The 19557-nt window shown below is 38.3% G+C and overlaps 1 protein-coding gene across 8 annotated transcripts in view; it reads left to right on the plus strand.

Moving 5' to 3' along the window:
* The window catches only part of CTBP1 (C-terminal binding protein 1), a 430677-nt gene that overhangs the window by 225875 nt on the left and 185245 nt on the right, over positions 1-19557 (plus strand). The window contains exon 1 of one of the 8 annotated variants that reach the window (XM_073342817.1): positions 12220-12241. The exons of the other annotated variants lie outside the window; for them this stretch is intronic. Within the exon in view, the coding sequence (XP_073198918.1) occupies positions 12235-12241 (7 nt within the window). The 5' untranslated portion in view covers positions 12220-12234. Of the gene's footprint in view, positions 1-12219; positions 12242-19557 lie in introns of those variants that run through there. 8 annotated transcript variants of the gene reach the window in all.

Raw genomic sequence — 19557 nt, forward strand, 5'->3', positions numbered from 1 at the left:
GAAGGGCAACAAAAATGATTAGGGGACTGGAACACATGAGTTATGAGGAGAGGCTGAGGGAGCTGGGATTGTTTAGCCTGCAGAAGAGAAGAATGAGGGGGGATTTGATAGCTGCTTTCAACTACCTGAAAGGGGGTTCCAAAGAGGATGGCTCTAGACTGTTCTCAATGGTAGCAGATGACAGAACGAGGAGTAATGGTCTCAAGTTGCAGTGGGGGAGGTTTAGATTGGATATTAGGAAAAACTTTTTCACTAAGAGGGTGGTGAAACACTGGAATGCGTTACCTAGGGAGGTGGTAGAATCTCCTTCCTTAGAGGTTTTTAAGGTCAGGCTTGACAAAGCCCTGGCTGGGATGATTTAACTGGGAATTGGTCCTGCTTTGAGCAGGGGGTTGGACTAGATGACCTTCTGGGGTCCCTTCCAACCCTGATATTCTATGATTCTATGATTCTATGATTTAATTGGGGATGGGTCCTGCTTTTGAGCAGGGGGTTGGACTAGATGACCTCCTGAGGTCCCTTCCAACCCTGATATTCTATGATTCTATGATTCTATGAATTAAAGATTACAAAACAATATCAAGGGGGTAGTACAGAATCCTGAGCCAAACAGCCAGTTTAACAATCAAGTATTACTATGCACTACTACAGGGTTTTCAGAGGTTATGTAGGTAAATTACAGACCAAGGGGAATTTATCTAGAAATGCAGATCAGTGCCATTTGAAGACACCTTCATGTATTAAACAATATAACAAAAATACAATAAAACAAGAAAAAAATCGCCAAGATATCTGTCTATTATCAGAGTTTGGATTAATAGTGTACTTCAGTCATCATATGAAACAAACTGCATTATAAAATTTGTAATTTCATAATTTTGGAAGTAGTCATTTGCAGCTTTATACCTTTGTTCTAATGACAGATGATATTTACAGTAACATAATTTGGTAGATTTCATTGAACTCATTGTAAAATCTGTTTGTCTACTGAGCTTTATCTTTGTGCAATTTGTTGCTTGGAACACTTCTGTTCAAACAGAAAAAGTGGGTAATCATTCACCCCTTGTTATATCTTTGCGGACAGCAGGAAAATTTAAAGTTATGAATTTTTTTGTGAAGATTGAATGCATAGCAGAAAAGTAGACTCTGAGTTGATGATGATACCTGTCCAGGAAAACCCTTATGCTAAATTTGCCACATTTTCTGTTGTTAGAATAATAATAAATGATGCCAATTTTCCAGTTAATGTACCTTGAGATGGCAAAAATAATATTAACTGGAAAAAAACTTGCTAATCAAGGGGTGATATTTGATCATTAACCATGTTAATTAAGAGGCTTAAAGGCTGCAGTCTTCCATATAGAAAATGACTGCACTCTAGTACTGACAGAATTGATATGTATTTGTGACAAATGTTGGGGTGCTCTTTAATAATTAGTAATATTGTATCTGGAGCTGTCACTAACATGTTGCGTTTGTAGTACAAAGGGGTGGAGATTTCATTTTAGGGATCTGTCAGGATAGCAGAGCCTATCCACCTGGGGAAAGAGAGAAATGGCCATTTGTAATGGTCACCTAACTTTTTATACTTAAGGGTCATTAAGAGACAGTTACAAAGCGGGTAGACTGAATGCCTCTAATCCACTCTCATGGAGAGGACCCAATCCAGTCTGAACAAAAAGGAAACCGATTTAGAGGGCCACAAACACACACCTACACTGGAGGATCTGGGCTTGCTAGGAGAATGTTGCTCCTGTTCTGTTCCTGTAACTTTATTATCTAATCCAATTTGTAGGAAAGTGTAGGATTTGACAGGTTTCAGAATAGCAGCTGTGTTAGTCTGTATTCGCAAAAAGAAAAGGAGTACTTGTGGCACCTTAAAGACTAACCAATTTATTTGAGCATAAGCTTTCATGAGATACAGCTCACTTCATCGGATGCCACAAGTCCTCCTTTTCTTGTAGGATTTGAGGAGATTACGTCTAGGAACAAAGAATACTGGTGATACCTACAGAATGGTGGATTGTATCCTGGAAAAGATTTAGGGGCTACAGAGGGCAAGCAACTAAACATGATCTTCCAGTGTGATGCTATGGCGAAAAGGGCCAATGTGATCCTTAGATGTATAAACAGATGAATAATAAATAGGAGTAGGGAGATGATTTTACCTCTCTCTGCATGACTGGTGAGGTACAGGAATAGTGTGTTACGGTTCTGGGTTTCCACTTATTAAAAAGGAAGTTGAAAAATTAGAGAATATGCAGAACAGAGCCAAGTATTATAGGGCTGAAGAAAATGCTTTACAATGAGAGACTTAAAAGAGCTCAATCTGTTTGGTTTATCGAAAAAAAGATTGAGAGGTTACTTGATTACAGTGTGTGAATACCTTCATGAGGAGAAATCATCAAGGCAAATCCCAAAAGGATATAGCCTCCCTGCAAATTGAGCACCACCCCAATGGACATCTAGTTAGTTCCTTAAGATGGTCTAGCTGGATGTTCAGTCCATGTCCATCATTGACAATCTTATCACAGTACTAAACTTTTTGGTGACTACATGATTGCCAACCATTTACAGGCATTCATTCTTTGGTTCTTTGCAGAGAAATGCCTGTTACTTTAATAAAGTACTCTTTCATCCAGCAGAGTGGAATCACTAGAACCAATGAAGCCAGCTAAATTTAATTTAGCAATTAGGTATCAATGTTTAATAGTGAGGCTGATTGATCACTGGAACAAACTACTAGGGGAAGTGGTAGATTCTCTAACTCTTGATGTCTTTAGATCAAGACTGGATGCCTTTCTGGAAGATATACTTTTGACAAACACAAGTTACGCTTTAGTCAGATGCCAAGTATTGAGCTCAGTACAGGAGTAACTGGGTGAAATTTAATAGCCTGAGATATATAGGAGGTCAGACTAGTTGATCTAATAACTCCTTCTGGACCTGAAGTTTATGAATTAAATACACATGTTTTCTGTTGTGTTAAAATGCCTTTTTAGCTAATGCTTTGTTCCAACTATTAAATAAAACAATTTTGTTTTAAGAAAGCTGTTGGTCATTTATCACTGACTGCAGGTTTCTAAAGGGAAGAAGTGTAGGTGCCCTAAAGCCAGTTGATCCTTCAGGTCAATAAGTGGTTGATATGAATGAGGTCGTGTACACAGGTTCCACAGCGAGAGGGGTAAGGACAAGATCAGAAAGAGGAGAGAAATGTAGCTATCCTGTACTTGTGATACTATTATAAACACTTACTTTTTTTATATGCATCACACTATGGTACGCCTAGTCCTTGACTTCAGAAAATATCCTTGTAGATGGGAGGGGAGAAGTTCTTTGATTCTTGGCTGCAGGTTATTGTGTTTAATTTAAGAATTATAGGATAAGGTGGTTACTACAAAAGAAATACCTGTGGACAGAAGAAAAAGATGTGGAGGTGGATTGGTGTTGTTAGTTTGGTGCAAACACATAGCGAGAGAAAGTGTGTGTGTGTGAGAGAGAGAGAGAGATCATTTTAGTAAAGGAAATAAAAATCGTACCCACACAGCATGAATCAGTACATGTAAAAGAGATTCATCAACAATCCTGTCAGTTGCTGGTTTTACTGTGGTTTGTAATATATGGCAAATTTAATCAATGTTTTTAACCTACTTTATCAGTAATCTGCAACATTGTTCTTTGTGGTTATATGATTTAAAGGTTGGAATTACAACTATTAGCATTTAAAACCTTAGACTTTCCCCCCTCTGCCGCCACCCCACCACCTTGCTTTAAAATGTTCTGACATTTAATCATAAAATTTAAGTTATATAGAATATAACGGCTTAGGCAAATAAAGAATTCTGTTATTTTCAGCATCTGGTTGATGACTAAATGTTGGTGAATTTCCCATATTGATGGCTGTTGTCACTGAAATATTAAACCTGACTGGGGAATTCAGTTAGTACAAATGTTTCTGTAGTATACAGTGCACTGAGAAACCCTAAGGGTTGACACGGGATAATATCTCCATTTCAGCTGGTTGAGTGAACTGTCTGATGAATCCTCATATTTTGGAAGGAGCCAGCTGTTACACTAATTCTTTCATATGTTTCAGGAAAGACCATTTTTGATATGACATTTTTATGTATAGAATTTGTTCTTGACTTTCCTTCTGTTCTTTGAATAAGGGTCTGTTATGCAAAGGTATGATAATGCTGTTCCTTGCATACAGTTGGAAAAGCTAGTCCCCATGATTAATTCATTTCTTGAGAGATGATGGAAACCTCTGTATGGGTTTTTTTGAATGCTTTTGGGACTTCAGTTATCCCATCTTTGTTATTGTGTGTGTTTACTCTTTGAGATTACTTCGGAACTGTTTACTTACTGATCATTTTCTACATGTCCTGTGTCTAACGATTTTATCTCATGGACATAAAGTATGACCAGCTGTTGCTTGTAGTTTTCTGTTCTAAACGCTACTCTTTGTTCATTCCAACAGTTTGTGAAACCCTGGCATTGGGACCTGCAAATAGAGAGCTCTTGTGTCTAAGGTTTCAGAGTAACAGTCATGTTAGTCTGTATTCGCAAAAAGAAAAGGAGTACTTGTGGCACCTTAGAGACTAACCAATTTATTTGAGCATAAGCTTTCGTGAGCTACAGCTCACTTCATCGGATGTCTAAGAGTCTCCTAGAGGAACAAAAGGAAAAACCAAACAAAAGCAATCACCAACAACAACATACCTCAAAAAAAATCCAAAGGAAACTTAAAAGGGTTCAAAAAAGAACTAGATAAGTTCATGGAGGACAGGTCCATCAATGGCTACTAGCCAAGATGGGAAGGGATGCAAAACCATGTTCTGAAGTGCCCCTAGCCTCTGTTTGCCAGAAGCTGGGAATGGGCAGGGGAAGGATCGCATGATGATTACCTGTTCTGTTCATTCCCTCTAAAGCACCTGGCATTTGGCACTGTTTGAAGACACAATACTGGACTAGATGGACCACTGGTCTGACCCAGTATGACTGGTCTTATGTTCTTATCTTTTATCAATCTTCCTTCCATTTGGAACTTTTAGAACTTACAGTCCTTTCTGTTAGTCTGTTTTTCTTTTTGAGTTCCTGCTGACCTAGTGAAAGCATGTCTCTACAAAGACTCCAGAGAATAATGTTCTCTGGACTGTGCTAATTCCTAGACAAATTAGAGGACTGGGCTAAAATAAATCTGATGAGGTTCAACAAGGACAAGTGCAGAGTCCTGCACTTAGGACGGAAGAATCCCATGCACCGCTACAGACTAGGGACCGAATGGCTCGGCAGAAGTTCTGCAGAAAAGGACCTAGGGGTTACAGTGGACGAAAAGCTGGATATGAGTCAACAGTGTGCCCTTGTTGCCAAGAAGGCCAATGGCATTTTAGGATGTATACGTAGGGGCATTGCCAGCAGATCGAGGGACGTGATCGTTCCCCTCTATTCGACATTGGTGAGGCCTCATCTGGAGTACTGTGTCCAGTTTTGGGCCCAACACTACAAGAAGGATGTGGAAAAATTGGAAAACATCCAGCAGAGGGCAACAAAAATGATTAGGGGACTGGAACACATGACTTATGAGGAGAGGCTGAGGGAACTGGGATTGTTTAGTCTGCGGAAGAGAAGAATGAGGGGGGATTTGATAGCTGCTTTCAACTACCTGAAAGGGGGTTCCAAAGAGGATGGATCTAGACTATTCTCAATGGTAGCTGATGACAGAACAAGGAGTAATGGTCTGAAGTTGCAGTGGGGGAGGTTTAGGTTGGATATTAGGAAAAACTTTTTCACTAGGAGGGTGGTGAAACACTGAATGCATTACCTAGGGAGGTGGTGGAATCTCCTTCCTTAGATATTTTTAAGGTCAGGCTTGACAAAGCCCTGGCTGGGATGATTTAATTGGGGATTGGTCCTGCTTTGAGCAGGGGGTTGGACTAGATAACCTCCTGAGGTCCCTTCCAACCCTGATATTCTATGTTTCTATGAATTCCTCAGGTTTTTTTTCTTGGATTCAACTTTCCTAAAGAGTGTTGGCAATTTCTTTGTCTGTCAGGCTTCCCAAGTATTGTATATTTGGAAAGATTCCTTTTCCACTGATGTTTTGTCATCTATGTTATGCTGTAGTTAACTGAGTCATTGCAAGTGCTTAAGCAGCTATTAAAGACTTGTTGCAATTTTTACTCCATTTATGAGAAACACATTACTGAAGCTTTTAGTTTTTTATTTTTCCAGATCCCTTAATCTGAGATTCTGAACATTAAAATAGAAGTTAAATCAACATGAACTCATGGTAATTACACATTTTACAATACCTAGCAGGATATTTTTTGTACCATACATGAGAATCACAGTGGTAAAAATTGTTGTGCAAGTCAAATTACATTCAAGCAAACAGGCCTGAAACACACCTTCTCATTTTAACTCCCAAGAACTAAACATATTTGTCAGCTAGTGGGTGATCAGTCATTGTTCTGTTTTTTACATTATGTATATGTTGTATGGAGAGGCTTTCTAGCATCAGAAAGAATGATTTTTAATGATCATAGTGCATTCTCAGTTAAATGATGAAATGTAGGCGTAATCCAAGCTAAGTAAAGCGACATTGGACTTACAAGACCTCTTTACCAGGTATGCTCATGGTTTGGCAGTTTGCTTTTTCAGCTTCAGAGTTCAGAAGTAGTGAGTCGGTCCAGGCAAAATTAAAAACATCATCAAAAACAATTTACTGTAACAACAGAAAATGAAAAACATGTGTTAGAACGAGCAGTTTCCCTTCTCAAAGAGTAACACAACTGAGTAGTCCATATATTTTCTTTCCGCTACTAGCCTGGTCCATCTCTTGGAAACATGAAGTTCTTTCAAGGGCTCCCATAGGAAAATAGCTGGTACTGCCTACCAAGGTTGCTGTGCTTTTGCAACCTAATTTGGAACAGCTATGAAGAAGTGGTGGAAACTCCACACACACCTCACTCTGTCTTGAAGACAGTTGGATAAGAAAAACAAGCTCACCAAGGATTCCAGTGGCTTTCACCCTTTGATCAGAGCTTGGTGGCACAGTTAGCCTTGGCTTGAGGGAAGACCATTCACAGTGCTGCCTCCAGAAGCTGAAGCTGTGGTACTGAGATTATTTTGATCATATTCATCTGAATTAGACTATAACTTTTGCGGTGCAGATGAATATGACCAAAATAACTTCAGCTCCAGATTCTGGGGCAGTACTGTGAGAGTGGTCAGGTTTCCATCGAGCTAGGGCTGCCTGAGCAACGAAGTTTTTATTTATATTTTGTGTGTGTGTGTGTGTATATATATATATATATATAATATATACATATATATATAGACTGAGAGTTGCTGCCCCCAAAGAACTTACACATACACTATGTATAAAAAATAGCACCTTATCTATTTCTCTTCTCTCTCAAAATATATGAAATTAGTAATGATACTACCCTAAGCAGCATAAAATACTTTAAAAGAAGCACCTACTCTTAAAGAAGTTTTAAACATGGAAATCTGTCAAATGTAAAATAACAGCATTTATGCACATGAGGTTCATTTTACTTCCATAAATTTTCTTACTTGCATTGAAATTTGAAACTATGGTGCCTGTAAATATTTTAATCATATTAGAAAGAAATACAGCTGTTGATATATTATTTGCATGGAGATTTTATCTTTAATGACTACTACTTTCAGTTATTGAAGTTCTAAAGTGCCCTATAATGCTCAAATGCTGTAATTTTTAGACTGACCATCTTATCTAAAAAATCATGTCATACTGAGTAAAATATTGCAGTATGCAATAGTGATTTCGTAAATAATCAAAAATTTTAAAAAGAAATGCTATTCTGTATTTAAATATTTTTCTATGTACCTTGTTATAGCATATCTTGTCTCCTTAGCTGTCAGCCCTCTATATAATCTTCCCTGAAACAATCACAGGGATTACTCTCTCCAAACGTAAAAACATTGTACACAATATTTTATTCAGGGTTTAGTAATGAAGAAAGTGAGCTGCTTTGATGGTATTGTGCTCAAATCAATGCATAATGGAGACAGGTGCTGTCTAACTTTCCTCACTTTGCTCATCAGTGGATAATAGCCCTTAGCTAAAATAACTATTCTTAGTTCTAGAACTTTCTTGAGAAGAAACTGTCAGTGTTATGAAGTCATGCCAAATTTGTGGAGATTTTTTATATGGCTCAAATACAATCCCAGAATAAAAAAAGGAATCCCCAAGCCACTATACCTGGTGAGTTGGAGACATAGGAAAATGGAGCAGAACCAATCTGCTCCCTTTAAAATCTTGTGCCTGGGGAGAAATGGCAGAACAACCAAAATGGAAATAAGAATTATAGACTCAGTCACTTCTTAGTTTCCTGCCAGAGATAAGGAAAAAAAGATCTATTAGTTAAAATGCACAACAGTGGGTCAGCAGATCTGAGTTCTGTTCCTAGCTTTGCCACAGACTTCCTCTGTGATTGTGAGCAATTCAAATTATTAGTTTTCCCATCAGTATAATTAAAATTGTAATACTTCTGTACCTCTCATGGGCTTATAGAGTGTGGATGACATAGAAGTGAAAACAGAGGTGAAAGTAAGCCGGTACGCCCCAGTACGGTGTACCGGCAAGAGCTGGTGCACCATACTGGGTCAACCCGGCTTCCACAGGGGAAAATTTAAAGGGCCTGGGGCTCCCAGCAGTGGCTGGAACCAATTGCCTCCATAGCCCTGCTGCTGGAGCCCTGGGGTAGCGGCTGCAGGGCTCTGGCAGCTATTTAAAGGGCCTGGGGCTCCCCTGCTTCTACCAGCCAAGCCCTTTAAATAGCCACTGGAGCCCCGCCACCGCTATTCCAGGGCTCCGGCGGCTATTTAAAGGGCCAGGGCAGTAGAAGAGGGGAGCCCTGGGCCCTTTAAATAGCCCCCAGAGCCCCTGGCTGCTGCTGCTACCCTGGTGGTGGGGGGGCACTTACCTTACAGGGTGGGCTGGGGCTGGCTCTGACCCCCTCAACCTCGCCCCTTCCACCCTAGGCCCCGCCCCTTCCTGGGGCCAGAGCTGGCCCCAGAGTACCAGTAAGTCACTCGACTTACTTTCACCCCGAGTGAAAAGTATTATAAATTATGTTATTCATAGGACTCATAGCAGGAAAAGCTTTTCCTAGCCCAGCTTCTACTTGCTGATTGTACAGTGTGCTTTGCGAATAATATGGTGAAACCAATAACATCAGGATTTTAAGAAAAGTTAATTGTAAATGTTCCTTCAAGATAACATAACTGAATATGCAAGCTGCCCAAACCTTCTTTTAAATATTAATTGACAGTATTGTAAATATAAAAATCTGCAAAAATGGTTGTTTGTATACAATACATAAAGCCCATTTATAGTAACTCAAACCTGCTACTTGAGACCACTGTTCATTCAGTGGAGGGTTTGAATGTCTCATCAGGTCATTCATAAAGAAGGAAAGAAATCCCTCTCACCTACATACACACATCTTCCACCTTCTGTGCTTTTTTCGGTATCAGACTTGTTACCCAAGGTTGAACCTGATTTTCTTAGCAGCTTCTGAATCTTTATACAAGCTTCAGAAATTCAGATTCACCACTCCAGAATTACTGCTAGAAATATTAAAACAGCCTCACTGACTAAACTTCCTGAATATCAGTTTTCTTTGGTTCTTAAGGAATTAGCACATTGACAACTGTTTGGAAACATGCTTAGCTCTTATGCAGATGTTACTGCTAAAATCTTTTTATGTAGACAATTTTACTATACAACCTGGTCTACGCTTAAAATTTTGATCAACATAATTACATCCCTGAATGACACAGCTATTCTGATGTACCCTTGGCATAGATGCAGCTAGGTCGATGGAAGAATGCTTCTGCTGACCTAGCTACTGTGGCTTGAGAAGGTGGATTACCGACAGTGATGGAAAAACCCCTTTGGTTGCTGTAAGTTGTCTACACTATGGGGATAGTGCAGCATAGCTGTGGCCCTGCAGCTGTGCTGCTGTCGTCTCCGTACTATAGACAAGCCCTAAAGGAGATTTTTTAGTGGTGACTTCCTGAGGGATTAACAATATTAACTTGAGATATGGGAGTCAGGTGCACACTTCCTTTTTATAAATGAGAATTTGTGAGTTAAAATGAAATGAATTATGAATTAAATTTCACTTAATTAGCCATGAATTAAAATTCATTCAGTTTATGAATTAGAATCCCAATTTTATGCTTGAGAAGTAGTTTTAATTTGTAGTACAGAATATAGATGTGCAGGGATCATCACAGAGTATCTCAGATAATTGTGTTAATGTTTGTTAAAAATAAACTTCGAATAGTACCTATAATTCATAGTTTAAAAATGTGTCCGTGAAGGTTTGTTGGAAAGGGTCTAAGTTTGGAGTGCATATGTTTGTTTCCATTCTGTGACCCACTAAACTAGCGAAGAGTGAATTAGTTCATCCTCTGTATGTTTCATAGGCAGATACCAACTGATGAGAATTGAGCTTCTTGGCACCCACCTACTGGCTCACTTTTTACTTTTTCCTCCATAGGCAGTGTTGCTTCCTTCCTATGCTGGAAGAAGTCAGGGTGAAATTGCTCTGCCATCTTTCTCTGTTGTATATTTGAACCATTTAAGGCAATTTATCGTGTTTACATTATTTATCCACTGAGCTGTGATGGGTTCTACCCGAAAGAAGTGCCGATAGATGTGTCACATGCAGAAAATTATTACGTCTCTGTTACCTGATCTTTCTAATCATGGTTGAACAAGCTGAGAATTTTCACTCTGATTTTTGAGGCTCTCTCTGGCTCTTCCTGGAGCCATATATACTAGAGATCACTTAAATGTCTCAGTTCAGAAAGATGTTCAGATAACAGAGCAGTTTCCTCTCAGCAAAAGAGCTTCCAGCCTACAATTAGGAACAGGGTAGATATTTTTGTACCAGAGATGGAATCCTGGTTGAATCAGGCCTAATTAGCTTCTTTGAGATGGCTGAACTCTGCCCTTTTTGCTTCCCAAGTAAATCCAAGTGAGGTGCATCATATCCTGACATCCACTCAAAGTTCCAGTAGGGACAATGTCTAGGAGTCTGTCTTAGGAGCCAGCATGGCCACTAAGCATGAGAAACTGCTAGCTCTTCTACCCTACTTCAAATATTACTGATCTAGATGATGGCGAGACAAAGATCTCATCTTGTGACCCACAGTTGACTCTTCCCCACCTACTTCCAGTTGACACAATGCTGAACACATCTCTGGGACCTGGAGCAGAACCTACACTAGAAGTTCTAATCATGTATAGATGGATGGGAGTCTGTAGAATCATAGAAATGTAGGTCTGGAAGGAACCCTTTGACGTCATCAAATCCAGCCCCCTGCACTGAGGCAGGACCAAATCGACCTAGACCAGTGGTTTTCAATCTTTTTTTCATTTGCTGACCCCTGAAAAATTTCAAAAGGAGGTGTAGACTCCTTTGGAAATCTTAAGCATCGTCTGTAGATACCCACAGGTTGAAAACAATTGGACGGTATTTGTCCAAAACATTGTTAAAAATCTCCAGTCATAGGGATTCCACAATCTGATTTGGAGGCCTATTCCAGATCTTAAATAACTAACTCTAGTTACAAAGTTTTCCTAATATCTAACTCAAATCTGATGCAGATTAAGCCCATTACTTCTTGTCCTACCTTCAGTGCACATGGAGAACAACTCATCTTTATAACAGCACTTATCAGATTTGAAGACTTTTTGAGTCTCCTTTTTTTCAAAACTAAACATACCCAGTTTTTTAATCCTTTCCTTATAGGTCAGGTTTTCTAAAGCTTTTATTTTTGTTTTTTGTTGCTTTCTTCAGGATTCTCTCCAGTAATAGCACATTTTTGTAAAAGTTCTCTTAATGTAGACAAGGCTACAAAGTTAAGAGGGCATAAAAGTAAAAGGCCTTTTGGACTATATGAAGATGTCTTCCTTAAAGCTTCTGCTGGGTGAAGAGGGAAGAAGACACATGTGATTTGTTTTATCAGGGCTAAGGTTTCTGTTTACTTAAGCTAGTCCCCTGTGTTGATAAAAAGGATGGGAAAGTGAGAACATTTAAAAACTAGAGTCTGTGTACTGATTTGAACTTGAATTTTCCCTGACTGACTTATATTTTTCTCTTCTGTAGCGCTTCCATGATCTCAGTCTTTGAGTCCCGTCTCTGATGGTGGTTTGTCTTTGGTAGTTGAATGGAAGGTCAGTGTTTTCATAACACAACTAAACTTGCCTGCCATTATGCTTTGTCCGTTAGCTACTGTAGAATATTTGAGACTTTTATTTTTAGCCTGCTATGGATAGATGGTGTTTGATTGCCTTTAAATCCCCTTAAATGGTTTTATTTCATTAGGTGTCTACATAAGTTTCCCAGTAATCTTGCATTCTTGATTTGTTCTTATTCTATCCCGACAGTTAATGCAGTGGACACTGCTCAAAGGTTGAAGATGTTTCTCTCTCTCTTTGGCTGCTTGAATTGACAAAAATTCATGGGCATTTCATTTGACATTTAAAATGTTGGCTTATAATAGAAAGAAATAGAAAAGACATATTAGATCTTCAAGTCCATAACCAAGGCAAACTGTAGGAATTTCCTGTCTAGCAAATTCAAATATAAAACTGCAGCATCTTCTGCATCCAGTCTTTTACAGACTGAACTAACTACAAATTTAGAGAATAGACTTTAGACACTGTGTTATACTATGCTCTCTGATGTTTCATGCAGCTGCTTGCAGGGCTCTTTGTGGTGTATAAACAAATGCTACTAAATCACTAATGTGATGTATGTAAAGCTGAGCATACTGATTTGCCCTGTGAAGTTTTGTACTGTTTTCCCTACAAGAGATTCTTCCTGAATATAATCAGTAGCACTGCCAAAGAAAATGAGAAAGAATCCAGTCTTGTCCCCTACAATAGATTTACCAGATAGCTTTCTATATGATGAAAAGATCAGGGACAGGCATTAATAGAATCTCACAAGTTTCAAATATTTGCCACCAATGCCAATGTTGATCTGTAGCAACTTCCTTGGGCACTGACGCAAACAGAACAGATAAATCAATTACAACTACTTAATAAGTATGTTGTAATCCATTTGCTTGACTGTGAAAATATGCTGTGAACACCTCATGACTGATATGAATCCTCTAGATTACTGGAATTGTATCAGTATATACGCTGCAAATACTATACATATATCTACTAAGCAGAGCAAACCAAACTAAAGCACCAAACATGGTAAGAAGACTGATAGGCATATTTAGAACACGCTTTAAGGGTGCCACCAACATGACTCCACATCAAGTGATAATGTGGATGCCATCTGGGAAGAGAAAAAGAGGGTGACATAGAGAAACATTATGCAGAACAATAGAGGAAAAAAGCCCAATCCATCAACACGACACACAGAAGCCTGAACAGACCAGCCCTGCAATATGCAAAATGTTGAAAACAGATAGCTGCCCTTGAAGTTGCACTTGAAGTTGCAGGAGGATAAAGAAAGAAAGAAGATCCTGTTGAGCATGTTGTCTGTCAAGCTTCATGGTTTCCATCTGTCTGGCAATTCTATAGCCAGAATTATACAGAATATTATGAGTGTACAATGGCTAAGGCTGTAGCATCAAATACACTCAGTAGGATCATCACCACCTACCGTAATTACTGTGTGAGCTGCACCACAGAACCTTTTTTGTTCTTCTTGAGTGCCCCCTCGGTTGGCAGGCCTGGTTTCCTGTACATCACTCTGAGTGGAAGCATGCGGGCCACCCACAATTTGATTTAGGGTTGCCAACCCTCCAGGATTGGCCTGGAGTCTCTCAGAATCAGCATGGATCTCCCAGTGACTATTGAAAGCAATCTGGGAGATTGTAACAGGATATTTTAAGAAAACAACATTAATCATGTTGGGGGAGGGGAAAGGAGGGGGAAATCTCCTGGAATAGCTTCAGTCAGAGTTGGCAACCCTGTGGGATCTCTTGGCTTCAGCCTGCCTGTTTCCATTTGTGGTTTTAACTCTTCATGGTGTGTATCTTTGAGTGAAAGAATGAACAATGCTTTGTCTTGACAAAGCTGTTTTTGAGTCACTAACCAGTTACTGTCTCAGGCCTCCAGAGGAAAAGGCTTACAGGTGCCAAAGTGAGTTGGGCCCCCTATTTCCCATCTGTGTTAACCTGACAGGCCCAACTGCACGGTTCAGGGAGGGAATGGAGTAGGTGTGAACCCCTTTTCCAAGGTATTGATCCTGGAGAGCTTGAGGATTTCATTGTGAATGTTGTGACAGAAGGTAATACAGTGTATTTCTATTGTCTCCCTTTAAAGTTGTCACTGACCAGCCACAGGCAGACCAATGGCAGCATGGCAGGGGACTAACAGAACTGCCATTCCTTCAGAAAGATGCGTGTGTCTATATGGAATGGGATTCCCTTTTTTATGAAGCCCCACAAATTGCATGATTGGGATGAGCTGTGGCTTCCTGGAGTCAACGTAGATCAGGTCAACTTACCCCAGTGTCTTCAATGCGCTGCGTTGACAGGAGATGCTTTCCTGTCGACTTACCTTAATCCTGCCCTGGATTTAGTGGTTCTTACTAGACCTGCTAAATCAACTTCAGCAGAGTCAGTCTTCCTTTAGTGAAGACCAGCCCTAAGTGAAGTGCATTTTCTCAGGCACACTGTGTGTGTGTGTGTGTGTGTATCTCTCACAGTCTCTCTCTCACTCACTCACTCTCTTTGGCCCTTCATGTTGGTATTACTGCAGGAAGAGGGTGTTTCTTGGAATTTGGTTCATTTCAGTTTTTGGAATTTAGGTAACAATATTTATTTTACATTATTCAAAATGCTTTCTCATATTTCAAAAATAGATGAGACATCACTTACCAAGAGAAAATAAAGCAACTATAGATTTTTTTTCTTGAACGTTAAGGACCAAACTTTCACAGTTCTCAATATGGCCCCTCAACTTGTACCTGTAATTTTTTTTAACCCACAATTTTGCCATTGCAATCAGTCAGGTGCAAATAATGGAAAACGGACATCTAAGTATCCACTGTGTATTATAGACTGTGTTTGAAACTTTAGCTGTATGGCATTATCATTTTCAGTGCTTGTTCGTGCATAACAGTGAAATGTTTATCCTTTCTTTTGTTGAAAACTTCTCAATATCCAGTTAGTTTTAGTCCCTTAATATATTTCTAATGTATTGTTGCATGGATTTTAAGCCTTTCATAAGAAAGGAATTCAAACCAAAGTTTGCTGCACATGGACAAGCACTGAAGATAATTTATTAGACATGCAGTAATCTGCCACTTCCACCAAAGAAAAGTCATTCTGAGTTGTCAGTATAAGCAAGTGAGGAAGATGATTTTTTATTTTATTTTTTTTTATTATTATTATTATTATTATTGTTATTTGGGAAGGGGGAGGGAAATGTCTAAACTTTATTCTTCAGTACAACAAATTTTAACTCAGATGCTAAAATTACCTTAAATCTATTACTGTGGTTATGTTTTCACATTGTATAAGTGACAAACTTTGCTAACGTAAGGTTTCAGAGTGGTAGCCGTGTTAGTTTGTATCAGCAAAAAGAACGAGGAGTACTTGTGGCACCTTAGAGACTAACAAATTTATTTGGGCATAAGCTTTTGTGGGCTAAAACCCACTTAATCAGATGCATGCAGTGGAAAATACAGTAGGAAGATATATAAACAGAGAACATGAAAAATCTAACGAGACTAATAAATTAAGGTGGGCTATTATCAGCAGGAGAAAAAAACCTTTTGTAGTGATAATCAGGATAGCCCATTTCAAACAGTTGACAAGAAGGTGTGAGTAACAGTAGGGGAAATATTAGTATGGGGAAATAGTTTTTAGTTTGCAAATTAACTCCAGTTCTGCATTTTCTCATTGGAGTCTGTTTTTGATATATGCCATCATGTGCCAGCAAAGCCTCTCTGCCATGTACACTGGCCAAACCCGACAGTCTCTATGCAAAAGAATAAATGGACACAAATCAGACATCAAGAATTATAACATTCAAAAACCAGTCAGAGAACATTTCAACCTCCCTGGACACTCAATTACAGACCTAAAATTCTTCAACAAAAAAACTTCTAAAACAGACTCCAACAAGAAACTGCAGAACTGGAATTAATTTGCCAACTGGACATCATTAAGTTAGGCTGGAATAAAGACTTGGAGTGGATGAGTCATTACACAAACTAAAAACTATTTCCCCATGCTAATTTTTCCCCTACTTTACTCACACCTTCTTGTCAACTGTTTGAAATGGGCTACCCTGATTATCACTACAAAAGTTTTTTTTTCCTCCTGCTGATAATAGTCCACCTTAATTTATTAGTCTTGTTAGAGTTGGTATGGCAACCCTCATTTTTTCATGTGGGGTATGTGTGTGTGTGTGTGTATGTGTGTGTATGTATGTGTATATATATATATATATATATATATATATATATATATATATATATATATATATATAATCTTCCTACTGTATTTTCCACTGCATGCATCTGATGAAGTGGGTTTTAGCCCACGAAAGCTTATGCCCAAATAAATTTGTTAGTCTCTATGGTGCCACAAGTACTCCTCGTTCTTTTTTGCTTATGTAATAACACAATATATTTGTTATATATAAACAAAATTCATGCTGCTTTTTAAGGCTTAGTAATGAAGCAGACAAACTTCTGGCTCTGCAACGTTAACTCATATACTAGCACAACTGGTGCTTGTTAGTAATATCGTGTTTAAAGATTTACAGTGAACAATAGAAGTATAACTAGAAAATACTATGTATGTAATACTGTGTATGTGGCTGAATTATTCTTGTGCTGAAAATAAGCTCTTAGATTTTAGGAGTTTTTGTAATCTTCATAAATTATTTCTTGAATTCACATAGTTAACAAAAAAAAATTATAATTGTAATTTAAACCCATAGCTGGTTTTTTTGTTTTTTTTAAATCAGGGTAATTCAAATTAAACAACCAACGGTTGTATTTAGCTAAAGGGAAATCTGTGTTTTGTATTAAAGATAGAAGAACACATCCAAGTCCCCCAAAAGAATCTGCATTAGGCTGCAACAATTGGTGCTCTATAAACAGTTTTTAACCTTAGAATTTTTATTCTGTTTTTTTTCTTTTAATCTCCCTCTATTTGTTTTCCACTTCCAGTACCCTCAGTCCTTTTCCCACACTCTGGTTAGCAGAATGTGAATTTAATAATGTTTGAATTGAACTTTTCAACTGACAATTATAGAGTTGGGTCAAATTTAAGCAAAGCAAGTTTTATTTGTTGACTTAATTTTGAAACCTTAATGTGTTAATTTTTGTTTATAATGTCCCTATTTTAATGTAATAAAGAAGTAAAAAGATGTAAGAAACACAAAGGCATCTTTAACATAGTATTCCTTACCTGAGGAAGGCCCGTCTCAGGCCTGATTATCTGCACAGTATTACACATACTCTATGTTAAGGTTCCCATGAAAGACCAAGCAGAAAATATTCAGTACTTTAAAAATCTCAAACCTGTTTTCTAAAGATTCAGCTGGGTTTGTAGTTCCTTCTTTAGCAAGTTCTATAAAACAAATCAAGTGTAAGATTTGTAAGCTGAGCCTTTTTAGTTGGGTAAACACAATTTCAGGTGGAATGTATTGTATTTTATTTTCACTCATAATTAAAAAAATATCTGAAATGATCCTACTCAGACTTTCCCAAAAGCTTTGAGTTGAGAACAAGCTGTCATTTTAGCTCTTCCAGCTCACCTCTCATCTGTGTTCTATAGGCTTTTTCTGTGCTTTTGGCTGACTGATGCCAGAGCTGGAGCCAGAGCCTTTATGGAGTAGGAGCCTGGTCTGTGCCTTTCAGAAGCCAAGCTTAATGCTTACGTCCAGAGTCCCCTCTACCGCACATTAGGATGAATCACAGTAAATTTATCATTAAAACAGTCCAAGACCAAACAGATCTTTAAGAAAAAAGTTTATTAGACAACAGAGAGAAAAACAGATTAAATAAAAAATATACCATATATAATTATTTCTAGTCTAACTCTGGGCAACTGTGTGGCTAAATTAGGTACAGTCTTGCAGTTAGTTAACTACTATCTGCGTATCGTCAGCAAGATTTAATTAGTAACTATTTACATCCTCATGCTCAGTGATTCATGTCATTCCATCTTCAGGTTAGTTCCCACTCACCTTCTGTTAGAATCACCGTCTCTCAGAAGCCCATCTCTAATCAATGTGCGCACTTCTGTGTCATCCTCCTTTCTCTCATTCCTGATTTATATACCTAACAATCTTTGATGTTACTTTGAAGTGTTGTATATGACTCTTACATTACCATAGTAGCTGCATGTTTTCTATGGAGTCATGAATTCTATTCATAGCATTCTGTTTATGTAGATGCAATGTCTAATCTCTGGCCCTTTCCCAATATTAGAGACATTGGACACATTATAAGGTAAAACATATACATGCACCATCCAATCAAGGTTTGTTTTTTCAATTTCCTTCAGTATTTCAAAAACACTTTAAACCTGCCCAGGTGTCAGCTTTCCTTTGCATCCCCATGGGTCAGAATAAAGTGAATTTGTATGATAATAGAACCATATCCCCAAGGGGTCCTCAACTGTCTTTCTCTGAAGTATGCAGTGTAGTTATAACCATGTCAGTCCTAGGATATTAGAGAGACAAGGTGGGTGAGATATTATTGTTTATTGGACCAACTTCTGTTGGTGAGAGAGACAAGCTTTCGAGCCACAGAGCTCTTCTTCAGGTCTGGGAAAGGTACTCCCAGCATCACAGCAAAATGCAAGGTGGAACAGACTGTTTAGCATAAGTAGTTAGCAAATATTGACAGCCATAAAGCCATACTCATTGTCTGTCTTAATTTTAAAGTGATTATTTTTTTCATTAATTCCCTGTTTACTGTAATACAAAATAAGCTTTATCAACAGACAGAATCCAGCCCATAATACAAGCATGGAGAAATTTCAGACCCAGGAATTTGAGAAGATTACAATATTGAATGGAACTCAGCCTTAACTATTGCTTCCACTGCCACAGAAACTATTATGAGTAACTTTATTCTTAAGAAGTAATGTGACAGCAGACTTTGCTTACTTTACAGAAAGAAATAATAATTATTATTTTTTTAAATTTACCATTTACTGGTTTGAGGAAAATGTGAGTTTGTTTGTTTTTAGTGGATTCTACCAAACAGAATAATACTTACTCATTCTGAAACCAAAATTGGATTAAAATCAGTGTTTTTCTCTTGTCAAGTTGGAATTTAATTTCCAAAGTTAATTTAAAAAACTGTTCTAAGCCTAAAGCAGAGTTGTCAGTGTCAATTTATTAAATAGATTCTCCCTATTGAAGGCAATGCCGTGTTCAGTAGGAAATTAATGCATTGTTGGAATCAAGTTTCATGTAGGTCAGACTAACCAAGGACAGGTCAGAAGCAGTAGCAGATTTAGAGTTAGTGGGGCCTGTACGCAGCTTCATTTTCG

This window comes from Lepidochelys kempii, chromosome 4 (assembly GCF_965140265.1).
Source record: "Lepidochelys kempii isolate rLepKem1 chromosome 4, rLepKem1.hap2, whole genome shotgun sequence".
NCBI lineage: Eukaryota > Metazoa > Chordata > Testudines > Cheloniidae > Lepidochelys > Lepidochelys kempii.